The sequence below is a fragment of the Sus scrofa genome, chromosome 18 (genome assembly GCF_054392235.1).
Source record: "Sus scrofa isolate SSC_HxYL_T2T_F1_AM1 chromosome 18, Sscrofa_HxYL_maternal_Yorkshire_Landrace_v2.0, whole genome shotgun sequence".
NCBI lineage: Eukaryota > Metazoa > Chordata > Mammalia > Artiodactyla > Suidae > Sus > Sus scrofa.
Genome location: NC_139400.1, coordinates 28,071,095 through 28,091,229, shown reverse-complemented (window position 1 = coordinate 28,091,229; position 20,135 = coordinate 28,071,095). Strand labels below are relative to the sequence as shown.

General features: G+C 45.3%; 1 protein-coding gene across 4 annotated transcripts; it reads left to right on the top strand.

Moving 5' to 3' along the window:
- The first annotated feature begins 7,862 nt into the window (after positions 1-7,862).
- SMKR1 (small lysine rich protein 1) lies at positions 7,863-19,194 on the top strand. Of its 4 annotated transcripts, none has more exons than XM_085004809.1 (3): positions 7,877-8,033; positions 8,186-8,237; positions 16,875-17,542. In XM_085004809.1, the coding sequence occupies exons 2-3, from the start codon at positions 8,235-8,237 to the stop codon at positions 17,067-17,069; spliced, it is 198 nt and encodes a 65-aa protein (XP_084860935.1). In that variant the 5' UTR covers positions 7,877-8,033; positions 8,186-8,234; the 3' UTR covers positions 17,070-17,542.
- Positions 19,195-20,135: the final 941 nt, after the last annotated feature.

The window sequence follows — 20,135 nt, the reverse complement described above, 5'->3', positions numbered from 1 at the left end:
TTCCCATGATAACACCCATCTCCTCCTTACCAACATTTTTTTTAATACAAATGGTAGCACAATGTACTGTTCTATTCTTGCTCTTATCATTTATCCTGAACATCTCTTTTTCCATATCCTCTTATATGTGTATAAATTTAGTATATCAAATAATTAAATCAAATCATTCTTCCCTAACACTGCTTTCAAACATTTTCCAGTGAAGAAGAAATTTTAGAAGACAGGGTACGGATGGGAAGAAGAATGGTGTGTGTGTGTGTGAGAGAGAGAGAGAGAGAGAGAGAGTGCAAGCGAGCATGTGTGTCTGCTGCGGTGGGAATGAGGTTGAGGGAGAATCACTATAGGCCAAAGCAATATGATAGATACCCTCCCAGCAGTTCCGGCCAATCAGACTCCCAGATCCCTTACATGGAATGAGACTGTACCTGAGTGGGCTATGAGGAGAGGTTCAGCTTGTTTGCTCCTTTAGTAATTAGATAGATTTAAATTTCAAAAAGTGAAGATTTAAAATTTTTCCTTTTATTTTATAGAAAAGAAAATAACCAAAGTCTTTCTAAGGAACTGCAAGAGTACAAAAGTCGTCCCACCTCTGCTCAAACACCTTTGGTGACAGTGACTTTCTCACTAAATAAGATAATGCCGTCTGTCCCTTTGCCTCCAAATGGAAGCATTACTTTGAACATTCTGTAACTTTTTGTCCAAATGCTTAACGGAGCTGGCGGGACAAAGATCCTCCATGTGGACGCCCATGAAAATATGGCTTTGCCGCAAGACGTGAGATATTTTACCCAGAAAGGCCATACAGCATAAGGGCTCAGGCTGAGGGTGCTGGACCCAACTTGGTGAGTTATTATATCCAGACTCTGCCTCTGTTAGCTGTGTCATTAGTGACACAGCTAATTTCTATGCCTCAGATTCCCCACCTGTAAATGGGAATGATGATACTACCTAATTTCTGGAGCTGTAAGAGTAAATGTGTCAATATATTATTACTTAGAGTAATGTTTGCTAAACATGAGTGTTCAATAATTGCTGGTTATTCCCACTTCATTTCCCTCCCTATTAAAGAAACCCTCAGCAAGAATAAATAAATAGCATTTAAATTCTCTAGCTCAGGGATCAGCAAACTATACATAGCCCATGGGCCAAATCTGGCCCACCTATAGTTTTATACAACCTATGAGCTAAGAATGTTTTTTATGCTCTTAAATGGCTGGGGGGAATCCACAGAAGAAAAATATTTTATGACACATTAAAATTCAATGAAATTCAAATTTTAGTTTTCCGTGATAGTTTTATTGGAATATAGCCACGTACATTCATTTATGTGTTATCTATAAAAGTTTTCATTCTACATCAGCAGAATGGAGTAGTTGCAAAAAGAGGACATGAGGCCTGAAAAGCCTAATATTTACTATCTGAGTTTGCCAACCCCTGCTCTAGATAATTTCCTCTCCTAAGTCTGCCCCACACGGTCTTACTCCACCTCATGGCTCTCACTGCTGGGACCCTGGTAGCTGACCAGAGATTATATGCAAAGACCATTTTATTTCCTCTATAATCTCTTCTTCAATATTTGAGCTACCGTGGGTGAAGTAAATGCATTGCTATATGGTTGAACTTAATAGATAAAAAGAGAAGGAAAGAAGGAAGAGAAGGAGGAAGGCAGAGAGAGACCACCAGAGTAGAAAGGAAGAAATAGGAATTTTTAACTATAACTTCTATAGAAAGATAGTGATAGAATATTCTAAGTTTGGATAGTCTAAGAATCCATGCTTCAATTCTAGTAATGGTATTTATTTTTAAAGAACAACAGTTAGCGTTACTATTTATAAAGAAGACATAATGTGTGTACTCTTAGATAAAATTAACTAGTGCTTTTCCAATGTGAGTTTGAATAGTTACCTAATTTAACATCATCTTCCAAATTATACAGAAAGACTTTCTATTCTTATAGAATAAATGGATCTTAAGTCCTAAGCATTAAGTGATTCTTAAGTGGACTACTATTTAAGAAAAATGCTCAGGAGTTCCTTGGTGGCTCAGTGAATTAAGCATTGTCATCGCCATATCTCGGGTCACTGTTGTGGCTCGTGTTCAGTCCCTGGCCTGGGAACTTCCACATGCTGCCAGCGAGGCAAAAAAGAAAAGACTGGCTTATGTTGTCAATGACATTTTCCTTTGATTCTAGCAGTAACCTGTGGGACTTCCCATTGCGGCTCAGTGGGTTAGGAACCCAACTAGTATTCATGAGGATTTGGGTTCGATCTCTGGCCTCGCTCAATGGGTTAAGGGTCTGGCATTGCCATGAGCTGTGGTGTAGGTAGCAGATGTGGCTCAGATCCCCCCTTGCTGTGGCTGTGGTGGTATAGGCTGGCAGCTGCAGCTTCGATTAGACTCCTAGGCTGGGAACTTCCATATGTCACAGATGTGGCCCTTAATAAAAATAAAAAATAAAAAAAAAGCAAAAAACCAAAAACAAAACAGTAACCTGTGTTCTTTGTTATAAGGAAGTTGCCTTTTAGCCCCACTCCTCAGCTCCCTGCAGGTCAGTGCTAAGGCTTTCTCCAGTGCAAAGGCTGATGACCCATTTGGTCAATGTGAAACAGTGCTGCCATTGAAGTTGTACCAATTGTTGTTAGACCATGCATTTTATGCCCACCTACCCACTGACAAATCAGGCTCTCTTATGCTTTATATCTTTTTTCTGCTTGATTGCAGTATAACTGACAAAACTATAATATATTTAAAGTGTACAGCATGATGATTGATAAATGTATACATCATGAAAGAATCCCCACAATCGAATTAACACATCCATCACTTCACATAGTTACCTGTGTGTGTGAGAGAGAGAGAACACGAGTTCTACTCGCTCAGCAAATTTCAATTATATAATATAGTGTTATCAAGTATAGTCACCATCATCTACATGAGATCCTCAGACCATAACTGAACCTGTGTACCCTTTTATCCACCTTTCCCCCTTCCACTTTCCCCCCCCCCCACACCTCTATATCTTTTAAAGTCAGGTTTACTGGAAACACTTTGATTATAAAGCACCTGCACATACATTCTGTCACATCACCTTCACCGCAGCCTGGGAAGAAAGTGAAGCTCAGAGAATTGCCCCAGTTGCCTACTAATAAATATCAAGGCCAAGGCTTGCACCCACATCTGGCCTCAAGTCCAGGGTACCTTCCTGAAAATTTCAGTGTTTACCATCATAAACTGGACAGACAGAGCTGCTTGAGTGAACTGGGGCAAGGTATTCTCTCTAACCACACTTGCTTGACAGCGCTCCATCAACGTTAACTATTATTTGCAGCACGAAATTATGAAGATCTAGTCTGAAGTGATGAGAGCGTCCAGGGAAGGAGCAACACAAGAGAATTTCCAAAGGCTGCTCAGGCCTCGGTGATGGGCTCATCAGTCAAGAGATAAATCAGAGATGACAAAGGGTGGGAAACTGGGAGAGCGGGGTTGCTACGGACCGTGGAAATAGAGAGACTGATGTGGGGGTGAGATGCCCTAAGTCCAGGAAATAATGGGGCCTGAGGAGTGGAGCTCAGATGGAGGCCATTCTCTCACAATTTTGTGTCATCCCAAGAGAGTCACTGGCATTAGATGAGACATCATGTGAGAGGAGACATCATCAGAGTCTGAGGACTGGACTTGGAGATCAGCCACGGCTTGGAGTACAGCAGGAGCAGACAGGCATGAGATGGCTGATGGAGGTGAACACGCAGCATAATGAGCATCTCAGAAAAAATTAGGAGACTTCACAGAAAGGAGGGGAGCGGAGCAACATTCACTTAGGCTCACCGTTCAAGGAGAATGAAGAAGTAGCCGGGCTTGGCAGAATGAAAGGAATAATACTTCCCACAGATTCATACAAAGCATTCCATTGACATCTCCCACTACTGCTGTGCCATACGAAGACGAGCCTCCAAGAAGCTGCCCACCGGTGGAGACAAGTAGACACATTGCTACGGTTTAAGTAAGTGCAGTGCCAGAGGCCTTAGCCCACTTTAACAGGCACGAGGTGCATTGGTAGTGACTCATGAGCTCACGGAGATGCTCTATTTTGTGCTGGGCTTGAAGGTGGAATAAGCTTTCGGCAGGTAAGCGGGAGCAGGCATTCCAGGTTAGGGGGACTGTGTGAGCGAAGGCTGGGAGGTGTGAGTGCAACAAACCCCGGAGACAGAGGGATGTGCCAAAAATAAGGTATAGAGAGAATAAATAAAGCTAGAAAAGAAGACTGAGGCAAGATTTTGAAAGGCCATACATACCAAACTGAGGAGTTCCTTTTTTTTTTTTTTTTTTTTGGCCACCTTAGATCCACAGCTGCAGTAACCCAAGATCCTTTAACCCCACTGCACCTCTGCAGAGACCCAAGCTGCTGCAGTTGGATTCTTAACCCACTGTGCCACGGCAGGAACTCCAAGGATTTCTTGACTTTGTAGGAAATAATCATTGAAAGTTTTTGGAAATGAGTGAGAGATGATTAAATCTATGCTTTAAAAAGAATATCAGAATAGGAGTTCCCATCATGGCACAGTGGAAATGAATCCGACTAGGAACCATGAGGTTGTGGGTTTGATCCCTGGCCTTGCTCATTGGGTTGCTGTGAGCTGTGGTGTAGGTCGCAGATGCAGCTCAGATCCCGCATTGCTGTGGCTGTGGTGTAGGCCAGCAGCTACAGCTCTCATTAGACCCCTAACCTGGAAACCTCCATATGCCACAAGTGCAGCCCTAAAAAAAAAAGTGGAAGTTTGAGCCTGGGTGACTGGGCACAGCTAGCACTACCCACAGACATAAAGTCAGGAGGCAGCTAAAGTAGGTGTATGTGAGAGTTCTGGATATGAGGAGGGAGATAGCAAAGACAACTAGCTTATACTTGGGTGCCTAGGCAGCTGCTGATGCCATTATCCAAAATAAAAAGAAATGCACACATAGTATGCAATGGTTTGAATTTAGATAAGGTAAGGTTGAGGTTCCTAAAAGCTGAAGTTTTAAAACCAACTTTATTGAGATATAATTTATTTATAATAAATGGTATTCATTTGAAGTATGTAATAAATTTTGACAAATGTGTGTATATATATATGCAGGGCCAGCCTTTTGAGCATGTGACCAGTGGTCACAAAGGGTACTACTCAGAAGGGCTCTGAGATTCAATGCTCGGAGTTCAGTCTTGAAATTCTGTGTGTGTGTGTGTCGGTCTGTCTGTCTGTCTGTCTGTCTGTCTTTTTAGCGCCACATCTGCAATACTGGAAGTTCCCAGGCTAGGGGTCAAATCGGAGCCACAGCTGCCAGCCTACACCATAGCCACAGCAATGCCAGATCCAAGTCACATCTGCTCGCAGCAACACTGGATCCTTAACCTACCCGAGTGAGGCCAGGGATCAAACCCGAATCCTCGTGGATACTAGTCAGGTTCTTAACCCACTGAGCCACAATGAGAACTCCTTGAAATTCTTAACTTATTTTAGAATTTATGTTTTGTAGATGAAGCCTGATCAAACAATGGATCTTGTGGGACAGAAGGGCTTGGAGTCTCAAGTCTGATGAATCTCATTTCCTGTCACCCTCACACCACCCAACTCTCACTCTCACCCATTCCGCCCCCACCTCAGAGTCAGACTGGCACCCAGATGTCTCAGGGCACACCTCAGCACATTCAGAGAGAGTGAGCATCTCACCTATCAGGATCCAGGTTACCAAGCACATCCCAGCAAAGGGGCTATATTTCCTTCGAGGTCACCCATGTGAGGTGGCACCTTTGGGAAGGGAAGATACCTGGGAAGTGGAGTGTCCCTATTCCCTGGGGAAACACAATATTCAAAAGCAAACTAAAACAGCAATCACAGAAAAAAAAGGGAAAAGTTTCATAATTTAATACCTTTGGTGGCATTTTCCCCTGTTTCCCCATGTTTTCATTTTGCACTGAGCCATGCAAATTATGTAGCCAGTCCTGCACTGGTGTTACCACCACCACAGCAGGATGCAGAGAACATTTTTATCACTCCCAAATTATTCTCTTAAGCCTTTGCGGAGTCAATCTCATACATACACACACTCCATGTCACCCCCAGGCACAGATCTACTTTTAAGACAGCTAAATTAGGGCCAGGGATCAAAACCACACCACAGCAGCAGCCCAAGCCACAGCAGTGACAATGCTGGATCCTTAACCTGATGAGTCATCAGGGAACTCCAGGACAGCTCAATTTTAAAACACAGCAGTAAGGTTCTGAACCTCCAATTTGAAACTCAGGAAAAGCAGGGCTGGAACAGGTTTGGGAGTGAGCCTAATAGGGGTTAACCTGAGAGAATTGTGAAGATCCAAAGAGGTGTATACAGGGAGTGTGAGCCACCCCCACCCAGGGATTAAGAGAGGGGCCAACAGAGGAGAGAGCACAGGAAGAGGGCAGGGGACTTTGCCGCAAGTGTGGTTCTAATAAATAAAAAAATAAGCCAGCAGCCCTCACATCAATTTAATACATCCAATGTATTACATCCTGTTAACATCTATCATTTTAAATGTACACCATGTCCCCCATTCTACAACCCTCTCCCCCCAAAAAAGAACTTTGCTGAATTTCCAGGGCCTAGAACTAACAGACACAAGATAGATGCCTAATAACTTGAATAAAAAGGGAAGAGCCAGGAGTTCCCGTCGTGGCCCAGTGGTTAACGAATCTGAATAGGAACCATGAGGTTGCAGGTTCAATCCCTGGCCTTGCTCAGTGGGTTAAGGATCTGGCATTGCCATGAGCTGTGGTGTAGGTCACAGACGCGGCTCGGATCTGGCATTGCTGTGGCTCTGGCATAGTCCAGCGGCTACAGCTCCGATTGGACCCCTAGCCTGGGAACCTCTATATGCCGCAGGAGCGACCCTAGAAAAGGCAAAAAGACAAAAAAAAAAAAAAAGTCGTAAAAACGAATGAGAGTCCTTGCTCCCAAACTGTATTCTTCTTCATTCTTGAGTCAGGATGAACTCAGGGTTGGAAGCAGAATTGCATCTACCATGTCCTTTCTTGCCTAATCTCACTCTAGGTTTTGTTTTTCAGGCCCTTTTTACGAATGTTTGTATCATTACAGGCTCATTTATTTATTTATTTGTCTTTTTGCTATTTCTTGGGCCGCTCCTGCGGCATATGGAGATTCCCAGGCTAGGGGTCTATTCAGAGCCGTAGCCACCAGCCTACACCAGAGCCACAGCAACGCGGGATCCGAGCCGCGTCTGCAACCTGCACCACAGCTCACGGCAACGCCGAATCGTTAACCCACTGAGCAAGGGCAGGGACCGAACCCGCAACCTCATGGTTCCTAGTCGGATTCGTTAACCACTGCGCCACGATGGGAACTCCTTTTATTTTTATTTTTATTTATTTATTTATTTTTTTTTTTTACAGGCTCTTTTACAAACATTTCCCCATGTTATTTTCACTTCGACTCTCAGAGGTTTTATCTCCTTTTCCAAAAAGGTCATGGAGTCTTCCGTAACTTTTCCAAGGCCAGCCAGTGAGGGGCCGAGCTCATACTCTGAGCCGAATCCTCCTATTCTAAGGCCAGCCTCATTCACCCGGGGCACCATCCGGACCTCGCCTTCGCCCACTTGTTCGCCCAAAGCCAGCGGGGTTCTGGGCACTAGCAGCCTGGGTCGCCGTCGCGCGAGGTGAAATGACCCAGCCAGCGCGGCGCGACCAGAAGGGAACTGAGCCCGCTCTCAGGAAGGCGGGCGCAGGCTCGCGGGGCAGGCTGGGAGCCAGGCCCCGGTGTCCTGGCAACACGTAAACACCGCGCGGCCCCGCCCCCGCGGCGCGCACCGCCCAGAGCTTGTGAGCCCGCCCTCCCGCGACCGCCCGCCGGGAGCCCCAGGCCCCGAGGCGACGAAGCACTGAGTCGCGCAGCCCGCTGCCTCTCTGTGGCGGGGGTCCCAGCCCCGCGTGGCGGCCGCTGGGTGGCTGGCTGCCCCCTCACCGCGTTGGGCTCCCGCGAGCGCCTAGACCTCCTCGGGCGGAAGGGTGAGAGCGGACTCGAGAAACGTGGCGAAGCCCCGGGCCCACGGCGGTTCGCTGGAGAGCGCGGTGGTGGCAGCCCGGTGAGCGGCAGGAATGGGCGCGGGGGTACAGCCCCCAGGCCTTGCGGAGAACTGGGGTCTCTCTCTCTATTTCAGGATTGGGAACCCATGCCACACTCACCTGCTCAACTGAGAAAGCATTACCATGGTAATTAATACACGTCTTATTTAAGCATCAGAGGTTCTGAGGCTCTTGTTAAATTAGTTTAATACCGTCTGTCTGGTAGAGGCACGCTTTACTAAGACTTGTTGCCCGTGCCACGAGATCAGCGCCTTCATCTCCTTGTGTTGAGTGGTGCCCAACCCGTGAAATGAACACTTTGGATAAAAATGAGGGGGAGAGGGTTTTCCTGGGTGGTCTGCGCCCGCCGCGGAAGAGCTCAGCAACCGCTGAATCAGGCTGAAAGGTTTTTTTGTGAGTTGGTTGGTTGAAGTCCCTCGGTTCTCTTGAGCAACTTTCACACCCAGAAAATGCCGGAACACCAGTTAACGCCAACAGCAGCTGGCCAGGAACTTAGCTTCTGCTGCCGCCAGCCTTCTGTCACTTGTGGGATTCTTCTCTGTGGATTAAGGAAATAGACAATGAGCCCTGGTGCTGCGGGGAGTGCCCGCTCTAGACAATGATTATCCTTTCCAACCCCAGTTTGAGGAAGGGCTTTGGAGGAGAGCTTTTGTGCAGGGAGTTCTTGCACTTTATGTCCAGGAAAGCCTGCAACATTCTTACTTCTGTCTAAGCTCTAAGTCGTTGGCTCACAGACCCCCATCTTAAACCAAACCACACTGAAACGCCAAACCTCCGTTTCCAAATTCCCTCTGGATCTTTTTACCAGAGAGCCTTTTCAAACTGTGTTCAAATCCAGCTCATTCATTCTGCTGGCGGCAAATGCGAAAGCATTCCTGTGCCCCAGTCCTTGCGACCTGCCTCTCTCACTGCCACTGTTGGTCATGGCCTCCTTACTACCACTTGCCTGGATTCTGGCAGTAGCCTGCTATCGCTAGCCAAGGCCTGTCCATCTCTTTCGTCCTCCTTCTCTGCCAATTCTGTTATCCCAGAATGGCTGTGACCTTGTAGCGCGCCCACCTTAGGGCCTTGTGGAACTAGACCCTGCTCTGCTTGAGCATAGTTCTGGGAGCCTCTGGTAAAAGGGCCTCAACCTCTTGGAGCTTTATCTGCCATATTATCATCTCTGTTTAAAAAACAAACAAACGCAACCAAAACCAAAACTACATCCCACATTCTTCTGGAAGCCTTCTGCCCCTGTCTCATCTCGAGGTATCCATCTGCTTAAAGACTGACCCATCTTTGATGCAACTTCTGTTCCCCTGTTGCTCCCTAAGTGCCCATAGCCCTCTGCACCTCACTTATGGTGCTTTGCCTGTTTGGCCATGGAAAGCCTTACTCGTCACCTCCTTAGACCATAATATAGAAATGTAAGCCCATGTTCCTTCCAGTTAATCACCATGTAAGAGCACTAAATATCTCTCGATTAAATTGAGAGTTATTCTCAGTCCCTTCACATGGTTGACACTACCGTTACCTTTCAGAGACCAGAAAACTGAAGCAGAATGATTTAATAAGTAAAGCCAGGAGTTCCCATTGTGGCTCAGTGGTTAACAAATCTGACTAGGAACCATGAGGTTGCAGGTTTGATCCCTGGCCTTGCTCAGTGGGTTAAGGATCCAGTGTTGCCTTGAGCTGTGGTGTAGGTCGCAGAGGCGGCTCGGATCCTGCATTGCTGTGGCTCTGGTATAGGCCAGTGGCTACAGCTCTGATTCGACCCCTAGCCTGGGAACCTTCATATGCTGTGGGAGCGGCCCTAGAAAAGGCAAAAAGACAAATAAATAAATAAATAAGTAAAGCCATTTGAGCCGATGTGTTCTCATGGCTCCTTGGATAAAGGTCATCCACCTTAGATTACTAGGCCTGCAGGCCAGAGCTGCATCCTGCCTACCTTTCCAGCCTCAACTCCTCTCAATGGGCAGCCACGTTGATTTTGTTGTTAACTTGACTGGCTATTTACTTCGCCTATGGAGTTCCTGTTGCGGCTCAGCAGAAACGAATCTGACTAGCATCCGTGAGGACACAGTTTCGATCCCTGGCCTTGCTCATTGGGTTAAGGATCTGGCGTTGCTATGAGCTCTGGTGTAGGTCGGAGGCGTGGCTCGGATCCCTCATTTCTGTGGCTGTGGTGTAGGCCAGCAGCTACAGCTCCAATTGACCCCTAGCCTGGGAACTTCCACACGCCACAGATGCAGCCCTAAAAAGACAAAAAATAAAAATAATTTAAAAATACTCTGTCTAGGAATTCCCTACCCCTCAGCCCACAGGCCATTCTTAAGGAACCCTTCTTCCATTATGTCTCAGACTCGGTCACTCCCCACCCATCCCATGTCATCATAATGCCACCTACCCTGGGCTCTCCTTCACAGCATAGTTGGTGAGTCAGGGTATTTGTGGCTTTCCCCCTCACTGGACTGTAAGTCACTTGAGGACAAGACCCCAGACCTGCTTTGCTCTCCATCTAATGGGGCATCATGCACAGGAAATATTTGTTAAATATTTGTTGAATGAATGAAGGAGGCATCTTAAAATCCAGAAAAGGAGAAATCTACATTTGTTTTCCAAATCCTGTGTCTGCATTGCATCTGAGTCGCATTTTATTCACTCAGCATATTTTATTCATCCCTACAATGTGTCAGACATAGTTCTAGGTCATAGGAATTCAGGGAACACGGAGACGAAACTGATTTGTTTTCTGGTTAGGGAAACATACAAAAAATACTTAAATAACAACCAAAAAAATACTGTTAAATAGTGAAGAATGTTTGGGTGAGGACACAGAAAGTGACACTGCGGGGGAGGGTTGTCGGGAAACCATCTGCGCCTCCTCCCCCTTTCCTGGGACCGTCCCAGTTAATGTCTGTTGAAGTGTCTTGGTTTGGCCATAAATTACATGCTCACCCTAGTTATAGACCATACGCACGGTGTCTGGGAGGTTTTTCTGAAATGGTGTTTGAGCAGAGGCCAGCACAAAGATAAGAACAGATTACGCCCCCCTTGAAGGTCTGTAGGAAGAGAGGGGAGCAGGCTTGGCAAGTTTGGGAGCTAGATGAAGGCCAGTGCGGCTGGAGCCAAATTCGTTTTCATTAAAGAGTTTGGAGAGTTTTTTTGTTTTTTGTTTTCTTTTTCAGCAGCACCCTTGGCATATGGAAGTTCCCAGGCCAGGGCTTGAGTCTAAGCCACAGCTCTGACCTTCACCACCACTACAACAATGCTGGATTCTCAACTCACTGCACTGGGCCTGGCCCAGAATCTAACCGGTGCTGCCACAGAGAGAAACAGGATCATTATTAACCCACTGCACCATGGCAGGAACTCCAGGAGTTTGGAGGGTTTTAAGTCAGGAATTCTGTGTTCTAAGATCAGGAACAAGAGTTCCCATTGTGGCTCAGTGGAAACAAATCCGACTAGGAACCATGAGGTTGCAGGTTTGATCCCTGGCCTCGCTCAGTAGGTTAGGGATTTGGCATTGCCGTGAGCTGTGGTGTACGTTGCAGGTGTGGCTTGGATGCCCAGTTGTTGTGGCTGTGGTCTAGGCTGGCGGCTACAGCTCTAATTAGACCCCTAGCCTGGGAACCTCCGTATGCAGTTAGTGCGGCCCTAAAAAGCAAAAAAAAAAAAAAAAAAAAAAAAGACCAGGAACAGTCAAGAGCTATGGGGCTGTGTTCAAATGACCCAACCAGCTCAGAAACTGAAATTTTTCATTCCCTTGTAATAATTTCTTAACAGATTTATTGAGGTATAATTGATATAACATAGTACATATTTAAAATGTACAGTTTGATAAGTTTGACATATGTATACTCCCATTAAACCATCACATTTAAGACATATGATTTGCAAATATTTTCTCCCAATCTGTGGCTTTACTTTTCATTCTCCTAACAATATCTTTTGAAGAGCAAAAGTTTTGTTTGTTTGAAATCATAATTTTAAAAAGTATATTTAGGCCTTTTTTTTTTCTTTTTTCTTTTTTTTTGCTGTGCCTACAGTATGTGGAAGTTCCTAGGCCAGGGATTGAACTATGCCGCAGCAGTGACAACACTAGATCCTTGATCTGTGTCACAGAGAATTCCCCATAATTTTTTTTTTTTTTTTTTTTGCCTTTTCTTGAGCCACTCTCACGGCATATAGAGGTTCCCAGGCTAGTGGTCTAATCGGAGCTGTAGCCACCGACCTACGCCAGAGCCAAAGCAACACGGGATCCGAGCCACATCTGCGGCCTACACCACAGCTCACGGCAATGCCGGATCCTTAACCCACTGAGCAAGGGCAGGAACCGAACCCGCAACCTCATGGTTCCTAGTCAGATTCATTAACCACTGCGCCATGATGGGAACTCCCCCCATAATTTTTTAAATTGAAGTATAGTTGATTTACAATATCGTTGTACAGCAAAGTGATTCAGTTATACATACACATGTATATACATACACACACTCTCTTTAAAAATATTCTTTTCCATTATGGTTTATCATAGGACATTGAATATGGTTCTCTGTGCTCTACAGTAGGACTTTGTTTATCCATTCTATATATAATAGCTTACATATGCCAACCGCAACCTCCCACTCCGTCCCTCCTCCAAACCTCTCCCTCTTGGCAACCACAAGTCTGTTCTCCTTGCCTGGAAGTCTGTTTCTGTTTTGTGGATAGGTTCATATGTGTCATATTTTAGATTTCACATGTTAGTGATATCATATGGTATTTGTCTTTCTTTCGTTTTTGTTTTTTGTTTTGTCTTTTTGTCTTTTTAGGGCTGCACCTGTGGCATATGGAGGTTCCCAGGCTAGGGGTCCAATCAGAGCTATAGCCACTGGCCTACGCCACAGCCACAGCAACGCCAGATCCGAGCGGCATCTGTGACCTACACCACAGCTCACGGTAATGCTGGATCCTCAATCCACTGAGAGAGGCCAGGGATTGAACCTGCAGCCTCATGGTTCCTAGTCAAATTACTTTCTGCTGCACCACAATGGGAACTCCCGGTATTTGTCTTTCTGAAGAGACCAAGTTTTAATTTTAATGATGAATTTATCAATTTTTTCTTTTATAGACATCAGTTTAGATGTCATATCCAAGTCATCTTTGTCTAACCCAAGGTCACAATGATTTTCTCCTATATTTTCTTCTATAAATTTTATAGTTTGGAGTTTTATATTTAGGCCTGTGAGCCATTTTGAGTTAATTTTTGCATACGGTGCAAGTACAGATTGAAGTTCATATTTTTGCAAATGGATAGTCATTGTTCCAGCACCATTTATTGAAGATTGTCATTGCTTTGGCACTTTTGTTGAAAATCAGTTGAGGAGTTCCTGTTGTGGCTCAGCAGAAACAAACCTGACTATAGTATCCATGAGGATGCAGGTTTGATCCCTGGCTTCGCTCAGTGGGTTAAGGATCCCATGTTGCTGTGAGCTATGGTGTAGATCACAGATTCAGCTTGGAACCTGCATTGCTGTAGCTGTGGTGTAGTCCAGCAGCTGCAGCTCCTATTTGACCTCCAGCCTGAGAACTTTCATATGCTGTGGATGCGGCCATAAAAAGACCAAAAAAAAGAGAAAATCAGTTGAATCAGTTGTTTGTATATGTGTGGATCTATTTCTAGACTCTTCTGTTAATCTGTTTGTCTATCTTAACACCAAAGCTGTACTATCTGGATCCTGTAGCTTTGTAATAGTTCTTGAAATAGGTAGGTTAGTCTTTCAGCCTTTGTTCATCTTTTTTCAAAGTCCTTTGCATTTCCACATAAATTTTAGAAACTTCTATGAGAAGATGAGAACTTTGAAAAAAAGTCAAACTTCTATCTTATATCCTTTGAATTTCCATATGAATTTTAGAACCAGTTTGCCAATTTCTACAAAAAGATGAGAACTTTGAATAAAAATGTCCAAATTTTGTGTGAATCTTAGTTCTCAAACCATTTTGGAGATTAAAACATGTACTTTTAGACTTCCCTTGCGGTGCAGCAGGCTAAGGATCTGGCGTTGTCACTGCAGAGGCTTGGATTGCTACTGTGGCTTGGGTTCAATCCTCAGCCCAGGAACTTCCACATGCCATGGGCATGGCTAAAAAAAATAATTTAAAAAATACAAATAAACACATAACTTTTTTTTTTTGCAATTCTTTCAGGTAAGTCAAGTGTGTTTGACATGCAAAAAAAGTATGAAATCAGAAAGGAAGCCAAGACTCAAAATTATTAAAGAGTTTATGGAAGTATACATCCCACACCCCAAGGGGATGCTTTATCAGGAGATGCAGTTATCATACGGGGCTCCATGTTGTTTCTCTTCATTTGGATTTCCTCACGGAAACCAGGCCACTATGTTGCAAGATACATCTCATCTTCATTCCTGGGTTTTATATCTAGGAACAAGTCCTCCACTTCACTCAAAAATGTATTATAGCATTTTTGTTTTGTTTGCTTTTCTAGGGCTGCAGGTGTGGCATATGGAAGTTCCTAAGCTAGGGGTCAAATTGGAGCTACAAGTGCCATCCTCTGCCACAGCCAGAGCAACACCAGATCCACTGTGTCTGCAACCTACCCCACAGGTCATGGCAACACCAGATCCTTAACCCACCGAGTAAGGCCAGGGATCGAACCCGCATCCTCATGGATGCTAGTTGGGTTCATTACCACTGAGCCACAATGGGAACTCCTTTTTTAGTGTTTTTAACGCATCAACTGTTTCTCTTTGTTTATCTTGGGACATTTTTAAAGTGAGGTGCTATGACAGGACATCTATTTTACACAAACATTTAGCCCTCACAGGCGTCCTTGCTAACTTAACACATTCTTCCTTTCCCTTGCCTAGAGGAGACACTTTCTAAATAATACATTTCCATCTGTTACTTTCTGTATATGTGAGTCATAAGGCACAGAGAATTCCACTCAGCTTTGTGTAGCTTTAGTAAAACTTTAGAGATAGTTTATTCGCAGGTTCGGATAGTATCCATTACTTTGCCCACAGGGGGTTAACCTGGCAGTGTGGTTGTGGCAAGAGCACAGGTGCTGAGCCTGGTGGATGCTGGTTTGCTATGTGACTCAGCCTCTGCTTCTCTTTTTTTTTTTTTTTTTTTTTTTTTTTTTAAGGGCCGCACCTGCGGCATATGGAGGTTCCCAGGCTAGGGGTCAAATTGGAGCCACAGCTGCTGGCCACAGCCAAAGCCATGCGGGATCCTAGCTGTGTTTGCCACCTTACCACAGCTCACGGCAACGCTGGATCCTTAACCCATTGAGGGAGGCCAGGGATGGAACGCGCATCCTCATGGATCCAGGAATCCAACCTGCATCCTCGTGGGTCCTCGTCAGATTCATTAACCACTGAGCTACGAAGGGAACTCCCTGCTTCTCCATTTTTAAGACAAGAATAATACCTCCCTCCCTCGAAACACAGCTCTGAGAATTAGCTGTAATAAAGGTGATGGCAACATCCTTTAATGAATGCTTACTTCATGTCAGACATTGGCTAACTGCCTTATATCCATGTCTCACTTAATCCTGGTGACTGCTTAATGATGTAGAGACAATCACATAACACGTGTCAGAATATATATCTGGGAGTTCCCGTCGTGGCTCAGTGGTTAACAAATCCGACTAGGAACCATGAGGTTGTGGGTTCGATCCCTGGCCTTGCTCAGTGGGTTAGGGATCCGGTGTTGCCCTGAGCTGTGGTGTAGTTTGCAGACACAGCTGGGATCCCACGTTGCTGTGGCTGTGGTATAGGCCGGCGGCTACAGCTCCGATTGGACCCCATCCTGGGAATCTCCATATGCCTCGGGAACGGCCCAAGAAATGGCAAAAAGACAAGGAAAAAAAAAAAGAATATATATCTGATCCTGATTATATAATGTTTTATTCTTATTAGGAAAATTTCCAAACATGCACAAAAATAGAATCATAAGATGAATCCTCATGTAGCCATATCTCAGATTCAGAAATTATTAGCATTTTGCTACCTTTTCTTCATCTAGCCTTTATTTTGGGGGTGGGTTGGGAAGAGGAGTGCAGGGTTTTTTTGTTTTTGTTTTTGTTTTTTGTTTTTTCTTTTGTCTTTTTGCCATTTCTTGGGCCGCTCCCGCAGCATATGGAGGTTCCCAGGCTAGGGGTTGAATCGGAGCTGTAGCTGCCGGCCTATGCCAGAGCCACAGCAACACAGGATCCGAGCCGCGTCTGCGACCTACACCACAGCTCATGGCAACGCCAGATCCTTAACCCACTGAGCAAGGCCAGGGATCGAACCCGCAACCCCATGGTTCCTAGTTGGATTCGTTAACCACTGAGCCATGACGGGAACTCCGGAGTGCAGTATTTTAAAGCAAATCTCAGGCCTTCTTTCATTTCATTCCTACAGATTTTAGTGTGCATCTCAGAAACCTGTGAAAATTTTCTGCCATGACCCAGTACCATTGATTTTCAGACCTAATAGAATTAATAATTCCTTGATATTGTCAAATCTCCTCAATTACCTAAAAAACGCCTTTTTAGGGCCTGTTTGTCTAATCAATGCAAGCAAGATCCACACAGGTGCATTCGGTTGGGTCTCTTAATCTGGGGGGCTTGATAGGCATTAGATTGCATGACCTCCATTCCCACTCCACATAGAAGTTTTTGTTTCCTTTTAGGAATTTTTTTCCCTAAAATTCAGTAGGAAATGTTGAAAATTATATATGTCAAGGTTATAACAACTAATTTTTGTCCCTTACATGTTCTTGTCTTAAAAGCCAGGTAAAGGGAAGAGAAAGGGCCAGGGCCGGTCCCACCGGAAGAAGCCGAAGAAACCGGAAGTGGACATCCTGAGCCCGGCGGCCATGCTGAACCTCCAGTACATCGCGCACAACGCCGCCCACTGCCTGTACCTGCGCGGCTTCCGCTGGCCGGGCGCCACCAAGTCCAAGAAGGGGAAGAACAAGACTTAGGAGAGAACTTGGGGACGAGAGATCAGGGTAGTAACTACGTTGCAAGCAAAAATAGACTTTACTCAAGACAAGTTGAGACGCAAGCTAAGTGTGCTTTTCTGTGGTCACTAATGATAAACACGTTTCACTCCTCAGCTAAACGCGGGTACGGTGAGCCGCTTTGGTTTTTCAGAAGTTAAGAGGGGGAAAAAAGTGAGTAATCCCCACACAGTGTGGTGGAATTGATAGGACTTTAAAAAATTATTAGAATTCTAAAAAATTATTAGAATTCTGGGTCAGAATTAAACTGCACTCTCCAAAGGCAGTTCTAGCTTGCCTGAGTTTTTTTTTTTGGGGGGGGGTTCCCTGCCAAAAAGGGTACATATTTAGAGAATATATGGAAAAGCACAGGATTGGCTTATGAACATCCCTTTTGGGGGCACAGTTCCATTTCCTTGTCTTTTTCAGGAAAAATTAAATTTTTTTTTCTTTAACTTTCTTATCAGTGATCTGACTCTTGTCTAATTTGAATGAGCCACAGACACCAGGGAGACCAGGCTTGTCAATCCTGCTCTGACCTTCTTGCCTGGGCTCAGATGAGCTGATGGAGTCAGTGGTTGGGGAGAAGAGGGCAGGTCAGCCTGCGTTCCTTTTTCCTTCACCCGTCTTTTTCTCTACACTTACGTTTTCTTCCCACCTTCTGCAGCCTTTCTTTTGAACTTGGCTGACTCCAAGTTACAGAGTTGGTGCTAAAAATTTGCCTTGGGACTTTGGCTGATATTCCTGGATCTCCCCAGCCTGCGTGGAGACACTTAAGAGAGAAAACTGCCCACAAGCCCCAAATGAGAAACTTGGAAGGAGGTGCATTTTTTAAGTGTAAGCACCACCTCTGAATAACTTGGCCTTCCATCCCTGCCTCCTGCCACCTTCTTGGCACGTTTGCCACTTCCCCCGGTGCTGACACCTGCACTGTTGTCTCCATTCACAGTTCTCAGCTCAAAGCTGATTCCTCAAGGCAGCACCGGTCCAGAGATGATCCAGTTTGTTTGAATTGCTTATCATGATGTCACCGGCTGCCTTTTGAGGACCTCAGTGGTTCACAAAGCTTGCTAAGGAAGGCTGCAACCCAGGGCTCAGGATTTCATAAATATCAGAGAAAAAGGGCAACCCCATGAATTTCTGTATCAGAGAAGCAAGGTGCTGGGAACGTACTTGAGTTTGCCGGCAATGACACACGTCTGGCTGTACCGTCTGTGTGGATTCAGTGTAGCCATTACCTAGTCACCAGAGGAGCTGTTGCTCAGCTAGCTCAGGTGAAGATGGGTGCTCCTCTTAACCTGAAAGGGGCCATTTTTGTTCTGTCTACAGGCCTGGGAAACAGGGCCACCTTTCCACTCAGCTATGTCTGCTGGGCTGGACCTGAGCAGTTTCTGTTTGTGGACGCACCAACTCTATTCCAGTCTTTCTCCAAACTGCATGCACCACGGTCACCCAAGGACTTGTCAGAGCACAGATTGCTGGGCTCTACCTGGAAGGATGGGTGGAGTTTGAGAATTTGCGTTTCCGCTAAACTCCTAGGTTGTTCTGCTGCTGGACCAGACCTGTGGAAAAGCTCTAGTTCATGCTGCCTCATCAGATGCTAAAAGGCTTGACAAACCTCTGAACTCGTAGGATGTCTAAAGCCCTCTTCTGCCTGGCTTGGGTTCAGGAGCCCATGTCTGAGCAGGTATGTTTATTGGAACGCTGGGGAGATGGCACCTGCAGAGCTGGCTGCTGATCTTGTCCACGGCACAGATAACACCACTGAGGGGACGGCAGGCCTTCTGGTCGTCAGACTTTTACAAGCTTAGGAGATCATCTGGAGGTGGAAATGCCTTCTTTAGAGATGGGTAAGTGATGAGTGGAAAGGGTTGTAAGCATCAGAATAGAGGAAGCACTGATCTGATTGGATGGGGCACTGTGTGCTTGGGTTTCCACCCAGTTTTTAGCAGAATGGCCGAGGGCTGTTTCAGTATTGTTGTCATTGGAAGGCTGGGGCTCTGAGAAGCCATTAGGAATTTTGAATTAAAGAGCTGTGGGGGTGTTATAGTATATGACCTGATCTATCACACACAAGTCATATAAAAGTTGTGACATTTTACTTTGAGAGGAATTCAGTTTTTTGGTGAAACATTCCATTTAAAACTTTCTTCAGGAAGTGTGGTATAGTAAGTTAAGGATCTGGTGCTACTGCAGCTGTGGCACAGGCTGCAGCTGCAGAGCAGGTTCAGTTCCTGGCCAGGGAACTTCCACATGCCATGAGTGGGGCCAAAAAAAAAAACCAAAAAACAAAAAACAAACCCTAAAGGAAAGGAAAAAGCCCACAACTTTCTTCAACAAAAGTATCTCATTTTAACAATGTATTGAGCATCTCCTATGCTGAGCACTGGGAAGATAAGACAGGGTTCCTACCCTTTAAGCGCTTCCAGCCTCATGAAAGAGGCTGATGCCTGGGTTCCATCACAAGGGAGGGAAGATGTGTTTATTATATTGTGTTATACTATATTATATTATATTACTCTTCCACAGCAGTAACCAGATCCACAGCAGTGATAAATCTGAATCCTTAACCCACTGAACAACCAGGGAACTCTCTATTTCAATGTTTTTTTTTTTTTTTCTTTTTATGGCTGCACGTGTAGCATATAGAAGTTCCCAGGCTGGGGGTAGAATCAGAGCTGCAGCTGCCGGCCTACACCACAGCAACGTCTGCTACCTACATTTGCAGCAACGCCAAATCCTTAACCCACTCGGAGTTAAGGATTGAGGCCAGGAATCAAACGTGCATCCTCACAGACTCTATGTCAGGTTTTAAACCTGCTGAGCACAATGGGAACTCCTCTATTTTAGTGGAGATAGCACACATTCATTGTACAGTTTATGAAGGTGACTAAGAGGAAGGTGGGACTGCCTCTGTAGGGTACCAGGGGGGCCTCTGATGATCACATAGATCCTTGATTTCTGCTGGTTTTATTTCCCTAAACCCAAATTGGCCAGGATCCTGATCCTTCCTGTGGGTGAGGATTCAAAGGGGGGTATGTGAAGGGA